The sequence below is a fragment of the Lytechinus pictus genome, chromosome 7 (genome assembly GCF_037042905.1).
Source record: "Lytechinus pictus isolate F3 Inbred chromosome 7, Lp3.0, whole genome shotgun sequence".
Taxonomy (NCBI): Eukaryota; Metazoa; Echinodermata; class Echinoidea; order Temnopleuroida; family Toxopneustidae; genus Lytechinus; species Lytechinus pictus.
The window spans coordinates 1,607,602-1,632,328 of record NC_087251.1 but is presented as its reverse complement, the minus strand read 5'-3'; the positions used below and the strand labels follow the sequence as shown (position 1 = coordinate 1,632,328).

Genomic DNA, 24,727 nt, shown 5'->3' with positions numbered 1-24,727 from the left:
TGCAAAACCACTATTCCGTAGAGCACCAAAGTAGGATTTGAACTCATAACCTTGCAATTCAAGGTTGCAGTGCAAAACCACTATTCCGTAGAGCACCAAAGTAGGATTTAAACTCATAACCTTGCAATTCATGGTTGCAGTGCAAAACCACTATTCCGTAGAGCACCAAAGTAGGATTTGAACTCATAACCTTGTAATTCAAGGTTGCAGTGCAAAACCACTATTCCGTAGAGCACCAAAGTAGGATTTGAACTCATAACCTCGTAATTCAAGGTTGCAGTGCAAAACCACTATTCCGTAGAGCACCAAAGTAGGATTTAAACTCATAACCTTGTAATTCAAGGTTGCAGTGCAAAACCACTACTCCTTTTAGCACCAAAATAGGATTTGAACTCATAATCTTGTAATTCAAGGCGACAGTACAAAACCACTACTCCTTATATAACCTAAATAGGATTTGAACTAATAACCTTATGATTCAGGGTAAAAAAGCAAAGCCACTAATCTGTGGAGTACCAAAATAGGATTTAAACTCATAACCTTGTAATTCAAGATTACAGCACAACACCACTACACTTTGGAGCACCAATGCAGGATTTGAACTCATAACCTTGTAATTCAAGGCAACAGTACAAAACCACTACTCCTTTAGCACCTTAATATGATTTGAACTCATAACCTTGTAATTCAAGGCAGCAGTACATAACCACTACTCCTTATAGCACCTAAATAGGATTTGAACTCATAAACTTGTCATTCAAGGCAGCAGTACATAACCACTACTCCTTATAAAATAGCACCTAAATAGGATTTGAACTCATAACCTTGTAATTCAAGGCAACAGTACAAAACACTACTCCTTTTAGCACCTAAATATGATTTGAACTCATAACCTTGTTATCTATAATTACAGTGAAAAACCACTATTCCTTGGAGTACCTAAATTTGAGCTCATAACCTTGTAATTCAAGGCAACAGTGAAAAAACACTATTCCTTGGAGTACCTAAATAGGATTTGAACTCATAACCTTGTAATTCAAGACAGCAGTACAAAACCACTACTCCTTTTAGCACCTAAATATGATTTGAACTCATAACCTTGTGATCTATAATTGCAGTGAAAACCACTACTTCTTGGAGCACCTCAGTGTAAATTCAAAACACCTTACACTGGCATCATGATTTTTTGGTCTTAAAAGTTGTGCAAGATTTTGAAGAAAAATCTGCAAAAACCAGCTCTGTTAATTTTTCTTACATTCTACTTTGTATATATTTGTAAGGTTTTTATTCTGTTGTGGATGTAAATGATTTAAATTAATTCGGTTTGGAAAAATCAGAAAACATCATGTCAAATTCTTATGAGTTGAACTCATCATGTGTTCAGAGGGACCTAGGAGACCTCACCCCCCCCCCACCATCCACTTAATAAAAGCTGATACAATGTTTCTGAGCAGTGTGTATTATTACCTTGGATTTAGCACAGCTGCTCTGATCAGGTGCTTACCTTAAATCTTACCTTATCTGCTGGATCCTAAGGGCTTCCATGATCATCATTAGCATCATCTATTTCAGTCAGCATTTCCCCCTCTTATGAAGGGTTACAGATACTGACTTGCACTATGATGCTCACTTCTAGGGCATCCTCCTCCTTCATTCATATATTTCTGATTCACACTATATATAAACTACTACTATGACCACCACCACCACCACAACCACCACTACCACTACTGCTATTACAAGAACTACTACTACTACCATCACAACCAACAACACTACTACTACTACTACTACTACTACTACTACTACTACTACTACTACTACTACTACTACTACTACTACTACTACTACTGCTACAACTACAACTACTACCACCACCACCATCATTACCACTACCGCCACCATCACCACTGTACTAATACTACTTTACCTCTTCACACATGGGATTCCCTGCTACTGTGCCATTGAGAGAACATTCACACGGGTCACAGATATCAGTAGAGTCCAATGGTACACCATCAAGTCTGAAGAACCCTTCTATGCATTCATCACAATGTTGACCTTGTGTGTTATCTTGGCAGTTGAAACACACCCCTCCGCCACCCCTACAATGATAAGGAATGTCAAATTATTTTGTTATAAGCTACTAAAATCTCTGTGTCTGATTGGTTAAGAGCAAATTTTTCAGTTCATATTAATACTGACAAAATGCTTTACAAAACACTCAACAGTTGGCATCTCTTTTTGCTATTTACCATACATGTACTTGCTACATCAAGTTTTTCCATAAGTCACCAAAGACCAAACAATTAAAGCAGAAATGCAGGAACAAGACATTCTTACCTGTCATGTCTGTCAGGTGAATCATCAAGGGTTTGGTTATAGAAACAACTTGAGGCATGTCCATAGCACTGACAGGGTTTACAGTTATATGCATTGATTTGATCACCATGACGAAAAGGTTTGTCATTGTACAGAGGTAAGCACTGGCCACACTGTAATCAAAACAAGATAAAAATAAGATATCAATTAATCCATTCACCAGAGAGCGGTTAGTATCACATACTGATATAATGTATTCAATTTCAAATCAATCAATAAGGTATATTCAAGAACCAAATTATTTTCTTGTTATTATAAATAATTCAAAATCATTGATGAGCATGTGTTTTGAACATATCCTTTTCCCATAAACACACTAAAAAGAGCACAGAAAATTCACAGTATTTATTACTAATTTTATATTGATTCATATATTTGTGTCACCTTGATGATGACCTCTGTACTCAATAGCAACTGCAGTAGTATCATTTCCCATCAGATACTTCAAGCAATTTCTTATTTGATGAAGTTAAAGGTATTGTTTAACTTTGTGAGCAGCCGATTTAAAAAATTCTCAAACCAAGATGATACATGTGTACAAGTGCATGTATTAGAACTAATAAACCCTGAAAACAACCATTATTGAGAATGAAAAGCTAAAACTACAAGGCGAACCCCGATTTTGTAAATAGGTGTCTTATAGACGCCTAAATAGTACACATAAGTGTATGGGATGAAATTAAGATGGTGTTTTCTGTCACTTTATATTTCAATTTATGAAGCACTAAATAATTATTTTCGCACGCAATTTTTTCTGGGCTTCATTTTTGTAACATATCACAGACACAGGTGACAAGTGTGACCTTCTAGCTCAGATATTTTAAAAAGTCAAACCAATGTTAACCAATCACTTGAACAAAGAATACAAGATGGTTACCTCGAATCCTCACTGAGATTGCTTTAATTTTACAAATGCTTTGATAACATTTTTTTGTGTGTATAATTTCTAAAAATAACACATTGTCAATCCTTCAATTTTACTCTTATTCAGGTGTATTTTGAATACCAGTTGAGGACATTTTTGGGGAGTTCAAGCGAGCATTTGTGGTGGGTTTTGTGCATTTGGTCCCTGGTTTCCTATGGTCAGCCAAGCATCATCAATCAACTCCATATGAGATTTGATCCCATCCTAAACCACTCATAAACTACTCCAAACAAATGACAAATCCTATAAACACATGGTCCATCTGTCTATAATAACATGGCACCCTCATAAATCCCATACCACTAGCCTCCCACAGTGCCCCACCCCCACACTCCTCAGTGACAACTTAAACCAGATTTTTTCCATAATTCATCTTTCATCCAGTTTCCATCTGTAAATCAGAGAGTATGAACTTTCATCCTTTAAGATGAATTTCAAGACAATCATAAATATGCCAGGAGCAAGTGTATATTTTTAAAAAGAGTGGTGAAATACATTTTTAATGAATAGCTCTTTAATTTCTGAGACTTATGACATTCAAAATAACACCCAACACTGATGTCTATAGCTAAACATATATTCAAATTTACATGAATAAGCAAACTATGAACAATCGTAGCATTCTCCTTGATCCTATATTTATTTCTTTCCACAACACACAGACACTATAAAAAATGATGTACACTCTGATCAGTTATGAACATAACAAGCATAAAAACACTACATTTCCAAGTAGGAAAATAACAAGTTGTGAACTTTTGACCTTGATGAATAACATGTGATTCTGCACGTACATGTATGTGTCTGTTTTTAATTTGTATATGAATGTGGTTTTTGTGTGATATTCTAATATTTCACAAAAATATATTATGGATCGTGTCAACAAATGAAATCATTCTCTTTCTCACTCTAAATCTTTCTCTCACTCTCTCTCCCTCTCTCTTACACACACTCGCTTTGGATAATGCACAATTTGCACATATATATTTTTAAAATACTTTTTCCCATGAATCTCTTTTTCTTTTACATCTCTTACAACTGTACATGTCTTCTATTTTATTCTTTTTCTCAGATTCAATTTACTCTATTTTTTCTCTTTCGATCACTAGTAAATGTTTCTATTCATCTACATGTATTTCTATCACAAACTATATATTACACCCCCACCGCCTCTCTTTCTCTATCTCTCTCGCTCATCCTATCCTTCTGTATATATGATTTTTTTTTTAAGTGCTTTATGCTTTAATTATTTCCACTTAATAATCTGTCTCTATCATTATTTTCTTCTTATTTTTTAGCTTCAAAATCAACAAATTATATAAACAATATTGATGCCCACTTATTATTGCCACCACTACAACACTTCATCTGTTATCTCCAATCTTGTTCTTTATTTTTTCTGTACTAACTCATAAATTACCAATAAGGAAAGAATTTATTGAATATGTCTCTCTATCTCTCCAAAAAAGATTCTAAGTTCAGTAGGGTAATGCACACAATATTGATAGATAACTTTCATTGATGAATATGTTTATTATCTTTAGAGAGTCCCACAGGGAACTATTCACAAATATGTAGAGGTAAATTGACTCTTTAATGTGTTGCTTCATCCATATTTTCACTTGTTTTCGAAACTAGTATTCCTTAGAAACAGTTGAAGATGAGACACATTTATCTCTCTTCATTTTTTATTCTTTTAGAATGTGTGTTTGTAAATGATTTTGACTCCTGCCCCCAATCTAGACAGGACGCCCACTAACTGACAATCTTGCAAATTGATGGCAACCATTATTAGAATACTTGCCAAAATCTGACTTCAAGCAATACATCACTATAAAGCCATAGCTATAGTACTTGAGATTCTGAAGTAGCACTTGAACTTTTCATAGAGTTAAATATGTTGAATAAATAGGTGATATGACTTCATTGCAATTCTTTGAAACTTCAAATTGATTAAATAGAGTATAAAATAAATATTAAATATCTAACAAGTATACATGTATGGCTGTAGACGTAAAGCAAAGAACTTTCAAAGAAATTACACATAATTTTGTCTAAGTAAGTCCTCATTCAGACATGGTAAAAAGCATAGAAATTAAAACATTTCTCACTTTCCAAAAACCATCTAATGTATACTGTATACAAATTTTTACATGAACAAGCTCATAATGTCATGACAATTAAGAAGATATGTGTCTGTTCAATTTGGAATTAAACTAATTTTTTAAACAATAATTTGTATAAAATTTCATTGTTCCACTCTTTTGTAGCCAGGTGAAAAAAAATGTCTCAGCAACAATTTTTTTATCCAACTCATCATCAAACTATAAAGGAAATTACGGTAAACGAAAATCTACAAAATACAGAATAAGTGACGAACTCAGCATTACATCTTATCAAAACTTTGTTTCTAATTGATTCAAACCAACTTTGTCTTAGTACGATGACTTGACCTTTAATTTGTATAAAAATGAAAAACTGTTTGCTTTAGGCCGCTTATCACCAAAACTATAAAAGAAATTAAACAAACATCTACCAAATAAAGAATAAGTGACAAATTGAAATTACTCTATAGAGCCACCATCCCAAGATAACATAGGCTAGGGAAAAAATGTATTTAAAACTGTAATCAAATCCTGTTAATTGGGTAAAAAGTATTAAATAAAACCATAAAAACACACAGAAGATGAAACTTACATCAATTCCTGTTGTAAAGCTTGAATCAAGACAGTTGCAGACGTATGGATCTAATGTGATATCACAGGTATCAGCATGCCCATTACAATCACATCTGAATTATACACATAAAAGAAATAAAAATCAATCACTCAATAAAATCAATTCAACAAATTATCAGAGGGTAGTGATTCAGACAGACTCTCCTGTTTTTTGTTTTGTTTTATCTCAAGGTAGCATTTCTATATTAGAGTTGAATTTCTTTATAGTAAATCCATATTACACTGCACTTGACCAAGGCGAAATGAACCTGGTAAGAATTTATTTTGAGTGCACAAAATATTATGGTTGCTTCAACTAATGCTGACAGAAATAATAAGATTCAAAGTTCTATGGAATTGCATAGCTCATGTGAGATAGCCCTCATTTAAGAAATGCTCATTCAGACAAGGTGCAAAAGAGATCAGCAACAACAATAAGCATCATTTTTTTGTGTACAAAGTCAGTGGGATATGACCGCTCAAATTCTATTAAAAAGCTTGCACAAAACAACTTTTCTACAGTTGCACAGACCAAGCATAAAAAACATGATTCTTATGACATCATATAACATACATTTATGTATTTTATGACATAATTGAGTCACTATTATTGGAGGACCTGTGGGGCAATTTGTCTCACAATGTACAAATTGAACACTATGGAAAATAAATTTCTTCCCCAATATACGCTTCCTGAAAGAGGGTAAAAATGAAGAATTATTATGAAATGTGAGAAACTTACCTTGCACTGATTGTAAGTTCCTCAATGCCGTAGTACATATGTCTCACAGAGTTGGGGTTGATATGATAATGACCTTCCATCACAACGCGAACCTCTTTAGCTCTTACAAACTCCAAAAGATCAGGTGTATTATAGAAATCATTGTAACCTGGTCGGGCTACTGGCTCTGGGGCTAGTAACTGGAAGGTGATGTTCCCCTTGGAGTATGGAATGTCACTAAAATGAAAGTGAATAAATATCATTAAGCTCATTATATACCAACATGGTATCTGAGAGATGGAAGCACATAGATTTTTCTTATATTTCAATTCCACCATATTATGGTTATAATGCATAAAAACTTAAAATCAACTCATTTACTTAAATGGGGTATGGGGTTCATAAAATTTTTCAGTAATTTATGCAGGCCTTTACAAACAACTAGAATACAGTATGATATAACAAGCTTCATGGGTTTCTTGGTTTTTAAATATTGCATTGGCTACAATAAAAATATGGGGAGGTTTTTTTTAATGATACGAATACTATCAAAACTTCATTTAATGCCAAGGTATATTTTGTGATATTAAAAATTTACAAAATTATGTGTTCTTTTAAAAACAGGCAGGAAGAACACAAGGTTGTCATCCTAGCGAATTCCAGTCTTAAATGGTAAAGTGTTGCATTACATATTGAACAGTTTTACAAAATAGGTCCCTGTTCTAGACATACAATTTCAAATATATATTCAAATATGACACATTGTATCTCACAGCATTAGAAGATATTTTCATTTTAGGCAATTTCTCTCCTCATTTTCTTTAATTTGTTTGATGAACAATTGTTATTTATACATCGTTATTCATCGTCTATTTTATGTATTTTGTATTTTTATCTGATCTCTTGAGGAGAAATAAAGGGAAACAGAAGTGAAAGAGCTATTTTCAAAATGTTCACCAATAATTGGAGGGTTATATCTCATCACATCAACATCAACATGGGACCTCAACAGTGGTGTTCTGTTAATACTGCTGAAATGGGCCATCCTCCATATTCTTTATAATTTGTTAAATTTGATCATGTGTGTATCTTATTATTTTTTATATGGAAATAAATACAAACAAACAACATAGTGTAAAAATGCTTCATTACCTTGGAAACTGAATGCAGTTGACTGATGTTGGTGTGTCCAGGTCTCCATTATTATCCAATCCAAACCCACTCTGACAGTCTTGGGCATAGTATTGCCAAACCTGCCAAGGAGACGAGCTATCGCTGCGATGAGAGATGGTCAGATTTATAGGCTGAGGGCTGTAGAACTGTAGCACTACATAGAACACCTGGGAGAATATCAAAGATAAAGATAAGAAAGAAAGTTTACTTGTTATGCATATCTTTGAAACTTGCGGATTAGAGTAATTATATTGTGCCCAGAGTGCTGGGACTGCATCATCAAACTATCACATACTGCAAAGGATCAACAGCCAATCCTCAATTCAAGTCAACATTTGAAGTTTTATCCATCAAGACAAGAGTAAATAAAATAACAACTCTTCCCTATCGAGCCCTATTGCACACTTCTAGTGAGAATGTGCATATTTACCTATGGAAAGTATTTTGTATAACTTAGTAAAGGAATGAACCTAAGAACTTCCATTCAAGAGGAAGGCACTCTACCACCAAGCCATCATGCATTGTATGGACTAATAACAACGTGAAATAATAAAAAGTGGAAAACTCAGGAAGGGTGGATGGACTCAAATCACACCTACCTGATACTCTCTGCTCCCTAGATCAATGTCCACTGTGATACTTCTACCATTGGTCAGAGTAGATACCCAGTAACTTCCTAAATCACCATCATTAGCAAACTCTAAGGGATGACTGTCTTGATTCAGACGACTGATCTGATCTGCTGATGTATCTGGCTCTCCGTTCTTTAAGCAATACCTATACATGAAGGAGGTAAAGATGATCAAAGTGCTTGAGATGGAAATTACAAGTAATCAAATAATACTTACAGTATATTACAAACTTGTTAATTATTCATAAGTTTCCTGATGATTTCTCATATATGGAGTGATAGTGTAAGGACTTCTGCCATTTTTTTTTCTTCACAACACTCACATATTGACCGCTGAAGGATGCAATTTCTAGGCTCTGTACCCTAGGTTCCAGTTGAAAAAAAAATGATTGTCCCATAGTAAGACCAGACTTGGACCCTTTGTATTCTTTTAAAGAATATCAAAAAGCATGTTGCTTCATTGTGGCTCCAGTGGCTTCGCGTTAAGATGGCTAATAGGACATTGGTATGAAAGCACATGGTTAGGGTCCTACTCATCCCAACAATTTCACCTCATGATGACTGCAAGGACACCTACAGTCAGGATTCAACATTAATACACCTTTCAACATACATCAAGAACTCAGTGGGTTCATCCATGGACCTATGAAGAGATGGACGATTAACGCGAGCAATTCTTTGGTCCAATGATAGTCACCGTCGCCTGGTTATGCGCATCTTAATGAGAACATACAGGTGTTGTAACAATAGCAATTACCATGACTACCAAGACGTATCTGATCACCCAAAGACGGAACAGTTTCCCGGTCTTGATTTTTGTTGGCTGATACCCTGTTTCAGCATGTGCCTTTCAGTCAACATGCTTCATATTTGGAGCAGCAAACTTGAAAAGCAGACGATCTTTATGATATAAAATATGATATTATTCGATCCGCTAACTACCGCTCACACATAAGGACCTCAATAACATTGAGAGATACACGATCTATAAATGTTATGTACCACGTATATCTGGAATATTATGGAGAAACTTCGGAAAATTAAATTTTAAATGGTAAACAATCAATCACAATACAGTATTGCCTCTATATTACAATATGAAGACATTTCCCCAAATAAAACACATGGAACTAAGATTACCAAATGTAAAAAAGAACTGCACATCGATTTTCCATGATTTAAGTGATTTGTTGTCTATTGCGCATATAATTTGTGAAATATAAATGTCCAGTCACGAACTGCTTCCGTCCCTTCTCACGGTGACGATCATTGAACCAAAGAAGACTAGTATGAAGAGAATGTTATTCAGAGGACAATTACAGTCACCTGTTAGTGAATTCATTAAGTAAGCGATGAATGTCCATCTCTTCATAGGTCCATGGTTCATCTTATGATGATCGTCAAGACATACATGGAAACCTAGGGCAGAGGGGCCAGGATATTCTAATCGGACATAAGATTTGAGAGACAAATCATTGTGTAATTACAACGGTTCACCCATCCAAACCTTTACCTGATCAGAAAATTCAGGCACGTCTGACCTAGAGTCCAACTGGACATAAATATCAATTTTAAGAAGAAGGCCTATCTATTGATGTACAGTTCCAATCATACCTTTCCTCTAGTGGATTCACTCTTGGATGACTGTCTGGACACCTACAGTTCGATTGGACATGGAGCTGAGGGAATGTTCCTGTTGCTAGTTCCTCTATTTCACGATTGGTCAAAGTTACCTGATAGAAATTCAGATCTTGCATCCTGCCAACAAACTGATCCGTTCCTGTGAAATAGTGACACATTCAAGATATTCAAAAAATAAATGTATTTTTTTCGGTTGCCTACATATGTAAATTACAAGATCTGACACCAATTCGCAGAAACAAAAGCTTCTTAATATAATTAGTATAATGTACTGTAGTGTTCAGATGTACTTTGTATTGTGCATTCTGTCTTCATAGGGATACATTTTCAATTTACAAATTCTATTCTTTCGGGAGTAATCTCTTGTTTTGTTTTGTTTTTTATTAAATTTTCTTTAAAGTAACATCAAGGCATTTCGAAGGTGGAAATTCCAGGTCTTTTAAAGATCATGTTTTTCTCCTCAAATGATATGCAACACAGGTTTATGTCTTACACGGGGCTTACTGTGCTTCATCACTAGGACTTGAGATTGTAAGCACTGATAGTCATAGTACAAAGCAAATTGGACTAGACAGCTTATCCCCAAGAGATACTGACTCTGAGAGAGTGAACAATAGCTGCCTATGCCATAATAGGCAGGCAATTCAAAGACATGTCAACTTTCAATTTTTCTTTTCGATTTTAGATATTTATGCTCAAATTCAAACCAGAATTTGATACATAAAAGATTATGTATGAACATAAGCAAAACATCTGCATCGTGTAATAAGGCCTATTGAATGTTTGATATAATTTAGATCTACAAATAAAATCAGAAAAGGTAATTTTTTTCCTATCAATCTGATTTGTCAAAGTTTGCATGCATTGTATTTTTTTTTAAGTTTCACCAAATATTATTATCTTGTAAGAATTCATTCATCAAAGTGACTTAGTATTGGTCAGTAACTAACTAGGCCAATTATATTTTCATTAATATAGAGTAAGATAAAGCTATTATAAATACTTGGTCCACTTTGTCAAGAAAAGTACTTCACATTAGGCCTATACTGGCAGAAAAAGTCAGAAAGTGGGTGAAAGTTTCCCATTCTTATTAAATTCCTTCTTTTTATAAAAATACATGCATGATGAGATGGAAACATTTTGCCCATCCAACTGAAAATAAAAATCCCTATCAACCCACTCTGGCAAGAAATCCATGTACTTATACACAGACCAAAAAAGGAAAGAGAGTGGGTGGAAGTATATCATTCTTTAGTAAATGTTGGAATAAACTGGCATGATCTGGCAGACAAAGAAATATAGTAAGTGGGAGTATTTCCATTCTCATCATTCTTTTCTCCAAGGAAATGTAAGGTAGACACTGTAGACACCAATGGCTTAGTACATGTAGATGAATGATGAATGGATAATATATTCTTCATCACTTCATCTATGCAATCTGTACACCCAGGGGGTAGACTGCTGACAGCCATGTTCACATGGTACTATTCAAGTTACAATGCACACATGTATCAACTTTGCACAACTTGAAATAGACAATGATGGATATACATGTAAGAAGTGTGTTATTAAAGGTACACGTATCAACTAAACAAGTGTTGGAATACTAAAAGTGATTATTTCACAAAAACTTTGCTTATTAAGATTTTTCATGAGCCCCCTGAAAGTCAAAATTTGTGAATGAGTGTGACCACATGGTACCTCCCTGCATTGACCTAGCATTAATTGCTCCCCATATTTACATGTACAATATGTACATACACTATGTTACGAAACTATGTTTTATTGTGAACATATTGTAGGCCTATTCACAATTAGTCAAGTGAATATGAAGGGTGAAAGATAATATCCATGGGGAACACCATGATCTACACTAGTACATATGAAGCTTTGCTTTTCAGTAGGCCCCTCCACTTTAATCATTTCATTGGTACGTTTCAATCCTGCATGTGTTATGCAGTTGATGCATCTTCTTTTCATTGTAAAAATGATTCATTACGAAATGTACTTTGAGGATTTGTGGAATATGAATATATAAATAAATAAATATATGAACAAAGGTCCGCTGCAACCAAATTTTAGTGGATAATCCCGTGGATGTATTTTAGTTTGCATTTCACTAGGGGTCTTTTCACATGTGAATCTTGAATCATCATTGTAATAATGATTGCAATTCATCTTTAGAATCATCAGACCTTTCATATGCTCACTTGAAAACTGTGATTTGAATTCGAATTCCCTGAGCGAAGGCAGTATATGTCCTTGGTGACTTGTCAATCAAAGCACTGTATCGCAAATACAAACTATGATGAGTGCATGACAATACGGAAGTGCTTGAAAGGTCATGTAATCTCCGCCCCCTCAAAAGATGTTTTGGAGGTAAAGCCTTTCAGACGCAAAATTTGTACCGTAATTTGAGTGAAACTTAACTGGAATTCACCTCTGGAGTTGAATTTGATTTCGTGAATGTGATTCATGAGTGAATTAAAGAAACAGTTTCATTTCAATCATATGACCAGAACTTGTCTTAAAAAAAAAAGATTTTACCTGATATTCTCTGACCAGTCCTTGTCTGACCGTTGCTGTCATCAATGATTTCACCTTGGAGGTTCATGGTTTCAAACGGTGTACCATCTACCTCTAAACCATCAATGAAAATACTAGCCTTTGTTCCAAACACCTACATGAACAAAAGCAATACGGTAAGTCAATACTGTACAGTGTACATGCTATAAATGTGATGGTTCAGAGTGGAAAACCAGATGTAGGCCTAAACCATTGCATACAACTGATACAAGTGCAAATTCAGCATTTAAATGTATGCACAATTCCTTCTAACAATTAATCTAAATAAAATTATGGAAAATGATAGCATTCTAACAAAGAAAGGAAAATCTCCCCATTATTTGCAATTGACTGCATAAAGGTAGAAATACATCCTTTTGTACATTTCCCCTGCAAGGCTTACATTTTCTCCCATGTGTACAGTGTTCTGATACCCATTCAAATAGTACTATAGAAAAAGAAAGTCATGCATTCTAACATCCCAGCTGTCGCCAGCAGTCAAAGTAAACAACAGAAATTACAGATTCCACTATAGCTCTCCCTAAACAACAAATGGTACATAGAATTGATTAAAGCAGTTCATGCACCAGATTCCCAGCATATTTATAATTATTTTGTGCCAATCAAAAAGATACATGTACCTACATGTAAATAGTAACTTATTTTAAATGCACTTAAGCATTAATTTAATTGTTCATGATGCATATGCCATACATGTATTAGCAATATATTTTTGTAATAAATGAAAAGTACTTTCTCAGAAAATTTGTAAACAGTATCATGGAAAGATTCTCAGATTCGGATATCATAACCAATATTTTCTTTAACCCACTGGCAAAAGATATCCTTGCAGTCAAAAATTGTAAATTAATCCAAAGTAAAACTAAAATGAGATTATCATTAACAATGGCACAAATCTTAAATACCCAACAGATATCACTTTTTTATGTTTAATATATACATGTAACTTAATAATAGCAGGGCCTGCTGGGAGAACAGTTTTCGGAACTGAAGTGGCCACCCTGGGTAAATATACCGTTATAATTATTATTATTAAATTCAACTTACCTGTACGGCAATGTGCTGCCATTCACTGACCTGAAGGCCAGTTTGAATTTGGAGAAATTTAGCGCCCTCTGCAGTTCGATAATCAAATGTGATAGAAGCCGAAGATACAACAAGTGCATAGATGATGTCATTATTTGGCGACCTTCGCTCAATTATAGTACTGTATTAAAAATATAAAAAAACAAAGAAGCGCCAACCGCATGAGGATCCCTATCATCATATTGTACTCATACAGTATCATCATTTTAAATCTTTTCTTAATTTTGGTAATTCCCAAAAAGTGTTTTTTCACTACTTTTCTTTACTACATTTACAATACTACAGTGCATTAATTTGTATGTCCTAAAACCTTATGGATGACATAAAAATGTGCTTTAGAGGATGTACTGTACACTGTACATTGTATTTTACATTACAAATACAGAAGGAATAAAATTATTACCATAACCCTTATAAAGTTTCAAATAAATAAAAAAAATTACCAAAAAAAGGGGTATTAGAGATCATCATCATGGGAGACATCAGACTGATTGACATTCTCAGATAGAGAAAATAATACAAGTCAATATTTATTCAAATATATTTCTCATGAAGCCATTGTGGTGCAAAATCACATCATTTCACCAGAACATTCCTTCATGGTTGTAATGTCTACAAGATTCCACGCTCTACTTACTACAGTGACATTCCCTTTCAGCAATAGAAGTGATATAAGATGATTTATAGCTCTACAATATTAAACACACATTGGTTTTACAGTTATCATCCATCAACCATCTCAACAAACCCATTTGACTTGAGTGTTGACTCAAGAGAACTTGATGACAACCATCAGTGGAGCGTTGTGGCCCAGTGGATTAGTCTTCGGACTTTGAAACAGAGGGTCATGGGTTCGAATCCCAGCCATGGCGTAATTTCCTTCAGCAAGAAATTTATCCACACTGTGCTGCACTCAACCCAGGTGAGATGAATGGGTACCCGGTAGGAAGAAATTCCTTCAATGCTTTGAGCGCCTAGGTAGCCCAGCTAAAGCCGGGGTAATAATAATAGCAGGGCCCGCTGGGAGAACAGTTTTCGGAACTGAAGCGGCTTCCCTGGGTAAATATACCTGTATTATTATTATTATTATCAGATGGTTGTCCAATATGCTTTTCACACTGCATTTCCTTAACCCTGGACTACCCTTAAACCCATAATATATTTTTTTCCGATTCACACTGTCTTTCTTAACCCCGTACTATTTGCTTTGCCTGGGTTAACGCCTTAACCCCGGGCAATCACACAGCTCATAAATATTGATGATTTTACCATACAGAGCGCGATTAACATGCAATTTCGACTTCTGTGATTGGCTAATGCTTATAGCCCCACTTTTGCTTAGCCCTGTTTCATTTCACACTGCACCTCTTAGCACTGCAATTGTGGTGCTAGCACCACAATAAGCCGGCTAACCCTGCTTTTTTGCAGGGCCAGATAGTACCGTTCTATTTACCGTGCTAGCCCACTTTGCTATTTAAACGTAGTGTGAAAACAAAGTGGGCTAAGCTTAACCCCGGGAAATTGGTGGGGCTAAGACCCCCCCTTAGCCCTACCAATTTCCTGGGGTTAAGGGAAAAAAGTGCAGTGTGAAAAGCATATAAATTACCTTTTCAAAATGATAAAAATCCTCAAACTGATATTTCCTACTGTTTTTAAATTAAAGGTAGCATTTGGGCAAAGAGCATTGTGACCTACATGTACAGGTACAGTTTAGTTAGAATGTGAGGTGTAGTGTATGTTGAGAAATATACATGTATGTCAAGGTTTAAATTAAAAGACAAGTCCACCACAACAAAAAGTTGATTTTAATAAAAAGAAAAAAATCCAACAAGCATAACACTGAAAATTTCATCAAAATCGGATTTAAAATAAGAAAGCTATGACATTTTAAAGTTTTGCTTAATTTAACAAACAATTAAATATACACATCCTGGTGGATATGCAAATGAGGAGGCTGATGACGTCATCCACTCACTATTTCTTTTGTATTTTATTATATGAAATAGGGAATATTCTATTTTTCTCCTCATTGTCAAGTAAAACAACGATTGATTCCACCCTGAACATGTGGAATGAGTATTGTTTAATACTATATGATTCAGTCAAGTTGGTCCTTATTGTCAAATCTATAAAAAAATGAAATATTTCATAATTCAAACAATAAAAAACAAAAGAAATAGTGAGTGAGGGACATCATCGACTGTCTCATTTGAGTTGCGCATATCACTGTTTTGTAAAAAAAAAAGCGAAAACTTTAAAATGTCATAACTTTCTTAGTTTACATCCGATTTTGATGAAAGCTTCAGCGTTTTGCTAGTTTGATTTTTCTCTATTCAAATCAACATTTTTCTGGGGTGGACTTGACCTTTAAAAAGCCAACAAGGTTAATGCCCCTAGCACCCTACGAATATGTATAACTTTGGCTATTTCTGTGGCATGTTGTAAAATTTCTTCATTATAAAACAGAACAGTCTTTGCTAATTCACAGCATCACCTTAAAGTGAATTTTTCAAAAAGAAGACAGAGATGTTCATTTTTTTAACGTCAACATACATATGTACAATTGTGAGTATTCTATGTAAATACTCTCTGCTTGTTTTTATTATTTTGAATTATATATTTTTTTTAAAAGAAATAATATAGGCCTAGAATATGAGTACCGGGTAGTAAAACACAGCGTACAAATTTGGAGGAAAGTCCAACTCAGCAAATTTGATAGGACATCACTCTTAACTGTCAACAGTCTCATTTGCCACTGAACTACATGAAGTTCCCTCTGATCTGAGAGATAAAATCTCGTGTGGAGACTTAAAAACATATTTTCAACAAAGCTACAGGACAGATGGATGTAAGGTTGAAAACTTCATATTTTGCGTTGGTGTACGGGACAAATATTAATTTGCAGAGAAAGAATAAGTACAGTCTAAGTGATATATACAAACCCAAGGTATACATTGCTTTCAGATCTGTGACAGTACACTGTACATGGATTTAGTCTCAATCCATGATTTACAACAAATTATCATAGGACTGAAAATATATTAATTCTCAAATTGATGGATTCTTCACAAGTATGGGTGCAGAACGAGACTTTTTTTTTATTTTCACAACCTACAGTATCTGTAATATAATCTGTTTTCTATATCGGTTACATAGGTCAATTGAATTCTGATCAAAGTCACATGTGTGAATGCCTTTATTTCCCAATAGATTTATAATACTTCATCAAGTCCTCTTTGCTAAAAAGGTTTGCAATTTTATCAAATTTTTTCATATTCCCATTTCCCACCCTATATTCACTTGAAATTTTAGACACAGAGCTATATATTCTTTTTTTACTGTTTAAAATGCTACAAATTATGAAAGAAAGTGTGGTTTAACATCTGACATCAATAGACAAGTATAATCCCATTTTGAAATCCAGATGAATATATGTGTGGTCTTAGCCTGGTGGCTATCTGAAGCCTGGTGGCTATCTGGTTCCACGGCAACTGCTCACACAGTCACAGGGACAAAGGGCAAATCTCAAGAAATACTCTCTTTCATATACTTTGACAGCCACATGACAATGATTTACTTTGCTTCAGGTACATTTATCCACTTTTTAAATCTCAGAAGAGTGAGATTTAAAGTGAATATGTGCATATATCCATGTGCAAGTCATTGGTGTCAACAAAATTTTACGCAAAATTGAACTTCTCCTCTTTCTTAAGATTTAAAATTAATTCAAATGCACTTCCATCAAGATATTCTACCATCAAATAAACACAAAATAACCAATTTGAAAGATTCACACAGTATTACATGTACATCTATATTAATAAAATACATTGATGGCTAAAATACCCTGGAGAAAGCAAACTAATAAAAGAATACAAACAAGTTAAATATTCATACACTGTACACTAAGAATGGAAACTCTGAGCATTATTTTAGAAATCAAATTACAACTGAATTAAATAAGATATTTAGTTAGGCTAAATCAAATTATTACAAATCAAATTAAAATTAAACACTTCTGCAGCATAAAAAAAAGAATACTTAAATACCCTTTTTACACATGCTAAAATTTCCTTAACCCCGTACTATAGGTGGGGCTAAATTGCCATTTAGCCCCACCCATAGTACGGGTTAAGCTTAGCCCACTTTCTTTTTACACAGCATTTTTGCAAAGTGGGCTAATCCCACCTTTAGTACGGGATTATTTAGCCCTGCAAAAAGCAGGGTTATCCCAGTAATTGCGGTGCTAAGAGCGATAGTACGGGGTTAAGATCGCTAGTGTAAAACGAAAGTGGGCTAAGCGCTCCCATTCATGCCCCGCAACAGTGCCGGCCCTGTTGTCCAATCAGAGGTCAGCATAATGAATATTCATGAACAGCGAAAAGGTGATGAGAATCAAGCAAATAATTAGGTCTGTCGTATAGCCGGTAAACAATTCCGAGTGAAGTACTTGTACTACGAATGATCGGCAAATGTATTTAAAGCGCGTGCGATTTTGGATATGACCAGAATGACCCCTCAGTGCGCTCATGAATATTCATGAGCTACCACTAGTCCGGGGTTAGCGAGTTTCGTGTGTGAAAAGCAAGCATTCCTTATCCGGGGTTAGCAATAACAATTTGGCATGTGTGAAAAGGAAAAAAAAATAGTACGGGGTTAAGAATAGTACGGGGTTAGCAATATTCCGGGGCTAAGAAAATCCTGTGTAAAAAGGGTAAAAGAGTACTATACACTAGTTCAGTTGTTCTCAATTAACGGCTCACAAACCACTTGTGGCACATCAGGCCTCGCAAGGTGACAGATACAAAAAATAAAACAAAATATTTTGTTTTTTCTTACCATATAACATTAGCTGAATTTGTATTTTGGGGACCAATAAAAAGGTTGCATACATGTACCTAAAACCTTCCTTTTTAATCATCTCTCTCAATCTTTATAAACCATGCTTGATAATATTAATGACATAATGTTGAAATCGGATTGTGGGACTCAAGGAATTCAATGAACAAGGTTATGGTCTACATGTATATGGTTTGATTTCACATCCCCCATAAAAACCATGTTGACTTCAAAAGACCATTTCTGATGCTTACCCATCAGTGGTGACATCAGGTCGAATCCAAACAGAAAGGGTTAATCTTCCATCATTACCAACAGTTGGTACAGCAGGAGCAGAAAAACAATCTGGAGTGTTTCTAAAAATATATGATGGCTCATTTGGTTCAGAGTTTGGTCTTGTACTTGAGAAATCTTCTGTTATACAACTACCGGAACTTAAAAGACCAATTGGTGATGGCAAATTAGTTCTACCTGGGCAAGACTGATCACATAAAGCTATTGTACACGATGAAACAGAGGAAGATATTGTTGAACTCCTACAAAATCCACTACGAGCAGCATCACCCGTGTTGGGGTTGTAGCCGCACGTACCCACCGGAGGCTCGGTCGAAATCGTCCGGCCCTCCCCGGCGTTGAACAAATCCGGGAAGGATCCCTGTGCGGCTGCTCGGCCAACAACACAAACGAACATCCATGAAATAAACGTTACAAATGGCTCCATTTTGTTTACTCTGGTAAATTCCATCTCCTAGATCACTAAATGACGAACATTATTCACATGAAATGAAAGCGATCAGTAAAAACGGTTGGGAAAATGTCGATTATTGACACGTTACATCCTGAAATTCAAACAGCCGATCCTGGCCTGCACACGAACATGGTAATCCTCGTAACAAGGGACGCTAGCAATGGAATGGCGTCCGTTGTATCGGTTGGTAGTGTAGTGAGTCACAGGTGGAATGAAATATGATCCCACCCAACTCTTATTGTTGTTCGAGTCTCCGTATAATTTTCCCCACTATAGTTTATTTACGAAAGTAGACCTTTCTGGTTAAAGTAATAGGGCCTATCACTTTTGTTAAATTTTAATTCAATCTTTGGATAAAATCTCAGTTTAATAGATACGAACCCAGTGATGTAACCGCAATAAAATCCAAAAATATGCAACTTCGGAGGGAGGGGTTCGGAGTCTATTAAACCTAATCTAATTGGGATTGATTTGCAATAATTTCGTAATGAAGAAAATCAATCTGCGAATATACGTGTATGTCCATGTCTTTCATTTATTAACAATGGAAAACATTTATTCATCCTTGTTCGCAATGCTTTCTTCTCAAATCTAAGAATGGACATTTGGACATTTTCAAAATTTGCTGAAGAGGGGTATTAACATGGGTGAGTGGCGCCGCATAAAAGATACAACTTTCACGTTACACCCACTGTTATTGGCTGGTTGGTCAATCGCGCGTCCCCCCTCTGATTGCTATTAACTCATATGCAAAAGACAATTTTCAAGTATTGAACTCAATTTTGAATACTTTTGGAAGCCAAACTCACTAAAACTGCTTACTCTTAACAATGTTATACCATATAAAATTGAAAACTACTCAATACAAGTAAGCTAAATATGTATGTCAATAAGCTCGCCCGCGGGAGTGGAGTAGTTTGAAGGAATACCAATAACACGTCTATTAGTCATTGCATTGATTCAGAGAGAAATCTTGAAGGTGAGACGAACAACGAGGAATTTCATAATTACCTATTTGCTCTTTGAAATGGGCGAACACAGGCCCTAATAAACGTAGGCTTGATTATGAACCTGAGCAGAAATTGATTAAAATTATCATGACTGTGTTATGCACACAGTGCTTATCAAAATTTTTTGAAAAATAAGCGAAAATTTGAAATGTAATAACTTCTTTAGTTTACATCAGATTTTAATCAAATTTAAGCGTTATTGCTTAAATTTTCTCTTTTATTCAAATCCACTCTCTGGATGCACCCCAGGCCTTCGAATACAAATAAAATGGATGTAGGCTTCTAGATATACATGTACATATACATGACCATGTTTGTAAGGAGGTTCGTTCATAAAGAAAGTGATCAAAACTGATAAACATGTAATCTTACAATCGGATAGATTGGATAGTAGATTATTATTTACAAGCCTTAGTAAATGATCTGCTGTTCACAGTGACTAATCGAACTTTGGATTTAGATTTAAACCTGTTACACTCAATTCTTAAATATTAAACAAGGTCACCTCGTCAATATAGCACAGCCGGTCATGATTAATTGAAATCCATGTAATCTATAGCGCATAAGTAAAGAATAAATGAAGAAAAAAATCTTGATTGATAGCGAATGAATAAATTTGAAAAAAGGAGGAATCAAAAGGAGATGATTGGATAAACAAAGATTTGAAGATAAAAATGAAAGTCCGAAACCCAATCATGTAAACCATCATGATTAACCCTATAGGCCCTAGAAAGCAGGGGGAGGCGGATGGATTTTCTTCTGAATATTATGTCGAAACCTATCACAAAATAATATTTTTAAAATAAAAATGTCACAATTTTTTATTTATATAGCCCAATGTGCCATTATGTCCTCCCCTCAAAATTTTTGGCTCATTGCGCCACTGCTCAGAATGTTGCTATATAGCATTATCGTCCATATTTTAAAACAAAAAGCCATATCCATCCTTGTAATCCACCTATAGGTAACACAAATCCATGATGGTATTAGCACAGGTCTATATGGCAGGTAAGGGGCGACACCAGGATATTCTAATCAAAGTTGTAAGACAATGTGACGCCATTTTAACACTAAATAATTGGGGTATAGATTTACTCGTCTCATAACTCTTTTAAAGCCTCTTCTTCCCTTTCTTCCTCTTTTCCCATTTTCTCTCTTTGTCGTCATTTTTGCTGACTACCTGAAAATTCATAGGGGATGGACGCGGACCACCCTCCCCCCCCCCCCCCCCCCATGTCGCCGCCCCTGAGCTGTGGTGGTGATGAAAATCTTGAAACTACAAAAAATGGAACCAGGTTATTTTGATCGGGCTTGATCGGTGTTCATCCCTGAGAGTCTTGGGGGTGATCGCCGCCCCTGTTGATAAAATATGAGCCTGTAACATTATATAGTTCGATGGCTTTTAATTACTGGGGAACACTATCCATGTTATCACTTAGGCAATGTTTAAAAAGCGCATATTCGTTTATAGCGCCATCTCAAATGGAACGTCAGCTGACCGTGAAACAAGAATCCGCTGATCGACGGAAAAGGTAAATATTCCTTCAAAGCATTCTTCCTTCATCTTCCTAATAAGTAATAATAATAATAAGCATTGATTTATATAGCGCAGCTTTTATATGGATATATTCAGCTGCGCTTGTTCAGAGCTCTTTTTACATATGTCTACGCAGCATATTTTCTTAACTAAAGAGATATGTTTTTAATTGTGATTTGAAGAGAGCCAAGGATGGAGAGCTTCTTATATCAATTGGCAGGCTATTCCATAGTTTGGGGGCAGCAAGTGCAAATGCACGATCACCAAGTGTGACTTTTGTTTTGTGAAATGGGATCTGAAACAATAATTTATCTGTGGAACTTCGCAGGCTTCGACTGTGTGATTGGGTTTTAAGTTTGAGTAATTCTGTAATGTAATGTGGGGCTTGACCAATTAATGATTTATATACAATTAACAGAATTTTGAATGAAATTCTTTGACGTACAGGCAACCAGTGGAGTTCTCTCAGAAGAGGTGTAGTGGAACTGAACTTTGGGACACGGTAGATAAGTCTTGCACATGAATTTTGGACTCTTTGTAGCTTAGAAATGAGACTATCAGGCATTCCAAACAACAAACCATTACAGTAATCAAGCTTACTTGTAATCAGAGCATGCGCCACCAGTTTGATACTTTCTTGATCAAAGTATTTGCGAATGCGCCGAAGGTTATAGAGGAGATAATATGTTGATTTGCATACATTCGTGACCTGGGTTTCGATATTGAGGTTTGTATCAAAATAAACTCCTAAATTCCTTGCTGTATCAGATGGTTTGACATTGGATACTCCAATTTTTATACAGTTGATATTAATTTTAGAGATCTGCTGTGAGGTGCCGATGAGCAAAAATTCACTTTTGCTATCATTTAATTTCAGATTATTGTTGAGCATCCAGCTACGAATGAAACAGATACATTGTTCCAGCCTTGAAACACTTGTGTCTGCAGAGGTAGAAGATGGCCTAAAAGATATATACAATTGTGTGTCGTCAGCATAACAATGACAGGAAACTTCAGGAAAATTATTCTGAGTGCTATTAATAAGGCTACTTGTGTATAAAGCAAAAAGCAATGGACCGAGTCGTGAGCCCTGGGGCACGCCAAAAGGTACTGGGAAAGAATCTGAGACAGTACCATCAATAACAACTTTTTGATGCCGATCAGACAAGTATGACTTGATCCAGTTGAGAGCAAAACCATTGATACCGAAACAGTTATGCAAAATTTCCATAAGTCTGGTGTGGTCTATAGTATCAAATGCGCTACTTAAGTCTAGTAATACTAGAAGAGTGACTTTCTGATTGTCCATTGCCATCAGAATACCACTCTTAATCCTAAGTAGCGCAGTTTCTGTACTATGATATTGTCTATATGCGGATTGGTTGGATGGAAGAAGTGAATTGCTATTGAGGAACTGTAAGATTTGTTGAGTGGCTGCACCTTCAACCAATTTTGAAATATATTGTAAGTTGCTCACAGGTCTTAGATTACAGAATTCAGGATCTAGACCTGGCTTTTTCAAAAGAGGTGAAACTAGGGCTACTTTCCATTCATTAGGAAAATAACCTGTAGACAGTGAGACATTGATCATAGACGTAAAAACAGGAAGTATAACATCAATATGTTGCATAATAATATTTGTTGGAAGTGGATCAGCAGAGCAAGACTTCTTAGTGAGCTTCATTACAAGTTGCCTTACTTCTCGTTCTGATAAAAGTTTAAATTTATCAAACCTAATATTTTCGGGTGCTGGAGATAGACCAGATGAATCAGTATCAATACCATCAATCAAATTTATATTGGATTGAATATCACTGTGAATACTAAGAACTTTATCATGAAAGAATTTTCCTATGTCATTCACAAATGTCATCCTATCAATGTTGCATGGCACTACTGGATGTTTGTTTGAGACATTCAGCAGAGATTTAACAACGGTGAACAAGCCTTTGACGTCATCCTTGTTACGTGCTATCAAGTCTTTGTGATAGGTTTTGTGAGCAGCATTTAAAACATATAATGCTGTGTTACGAGTTTTCTTATACTCGTTCAGACATTGATCGGTTCTTGTTCTGTGCCATTTCTTCTCTGCTTTACGTCTCTGCCTTTTTGCTTCTCGGACCTCGTCTGTATACCATGGCACATGAGGGCGAGCAACTACTCGCTTCATAACCAAGGGAGCATGCTTATCTAAGTAATATAGCGAGCATCACCTATACTATTGTTTCATTTGCATGTCACTGCGTTGTGCATATCACTGTTTTGTGAAAAATAAGGGGAAATTTAAAATGTCATAACTTTCTTATTTTACATCCGATATCGATGAAATTTTCAGCGTTATGCTTGTTGGATTTTTCTCTTTTTATTTAAACCAACTTTGTTGGAGTTACTTGTCCTTTTAGTGTTGGATGTTGAAATACTGATTGTATATATAAAACTTGTAAGTATTATTTGTCCTGATTATCATTTTTTTTTTGGGGGGGAGGGTGAATGCAGGGACAATTCATAAGTGTCCCTTTTTACTTTTGAAATTGATTGTAACTTAATTCATATTGTGTATGAACATAATAATCCAAAATAAAATAATCATCAATCAATGAATTTTAAAAAAGAAACGTTTACAAATGGGTATTAATTTTCATCCAAACAATAGACACTTTCAAAACCATGTTTGTGTCACCATATTTTAATACAAAACCCATTTGAAAGCTATGAGTAATTTTTCAAGGGG

The 24,727-nt window shown here is 35.2% G+C and overlaps 1 protein-coding gene across 1 annotated transcript in view; it reads right to left on the bottom strand.

Moving 5' to 3' along the window:
- LOC129265173 (usherin-like) overlaps nt 1-20,008 on the bottom strand; it is a 73,008-nt gene extending 53,000 nt beyond the window's left edge. The window contains exons 1-10 of the mRNA XM_064101337.1: nt 18,956-20,008; nt 13,824-13,983; nt 12,738-12,870; nt 10,164-10,329; nt 8,518-8,695; nt 7,898-8,085; nt 6,767-6,982; nt 6,005-6,098; nt 2,344-2,495; nt 1,931-2,105 (exon numbers count right to left, since the gene is read on the bottom strand). Of these exons, the coding sequence (XP_063957407.1) occupies nt 1,931-2,105; nt 2,344-2,495; nt 6,005-6,098; nt 6,767-6,982; nt 7,898-8,085; nt 8,518-8,695; nt 10,164-10,329; nt 12,738-12,870; nt 13,824-13,983; nt 18,956-19,446 (1,953 nt within the window). The 5' untranslated portion in view covers nt 19,447-20,008. The remainder of the gene's footprint in view (nt 1-1,930; nt 2,106-2,343; nt 2,496-6,004; nt 6,099-6,766; nt 6,983-7,897; nt 8,086-8,517; nt 8,696-10,163; nt 10,330-12,737; nt 12,871-13,823; nt 13,984-18,955) is intronic.
- Between the last annotated feature and the right edge of the window lie 4,719 nt (nt 20,009-24,727).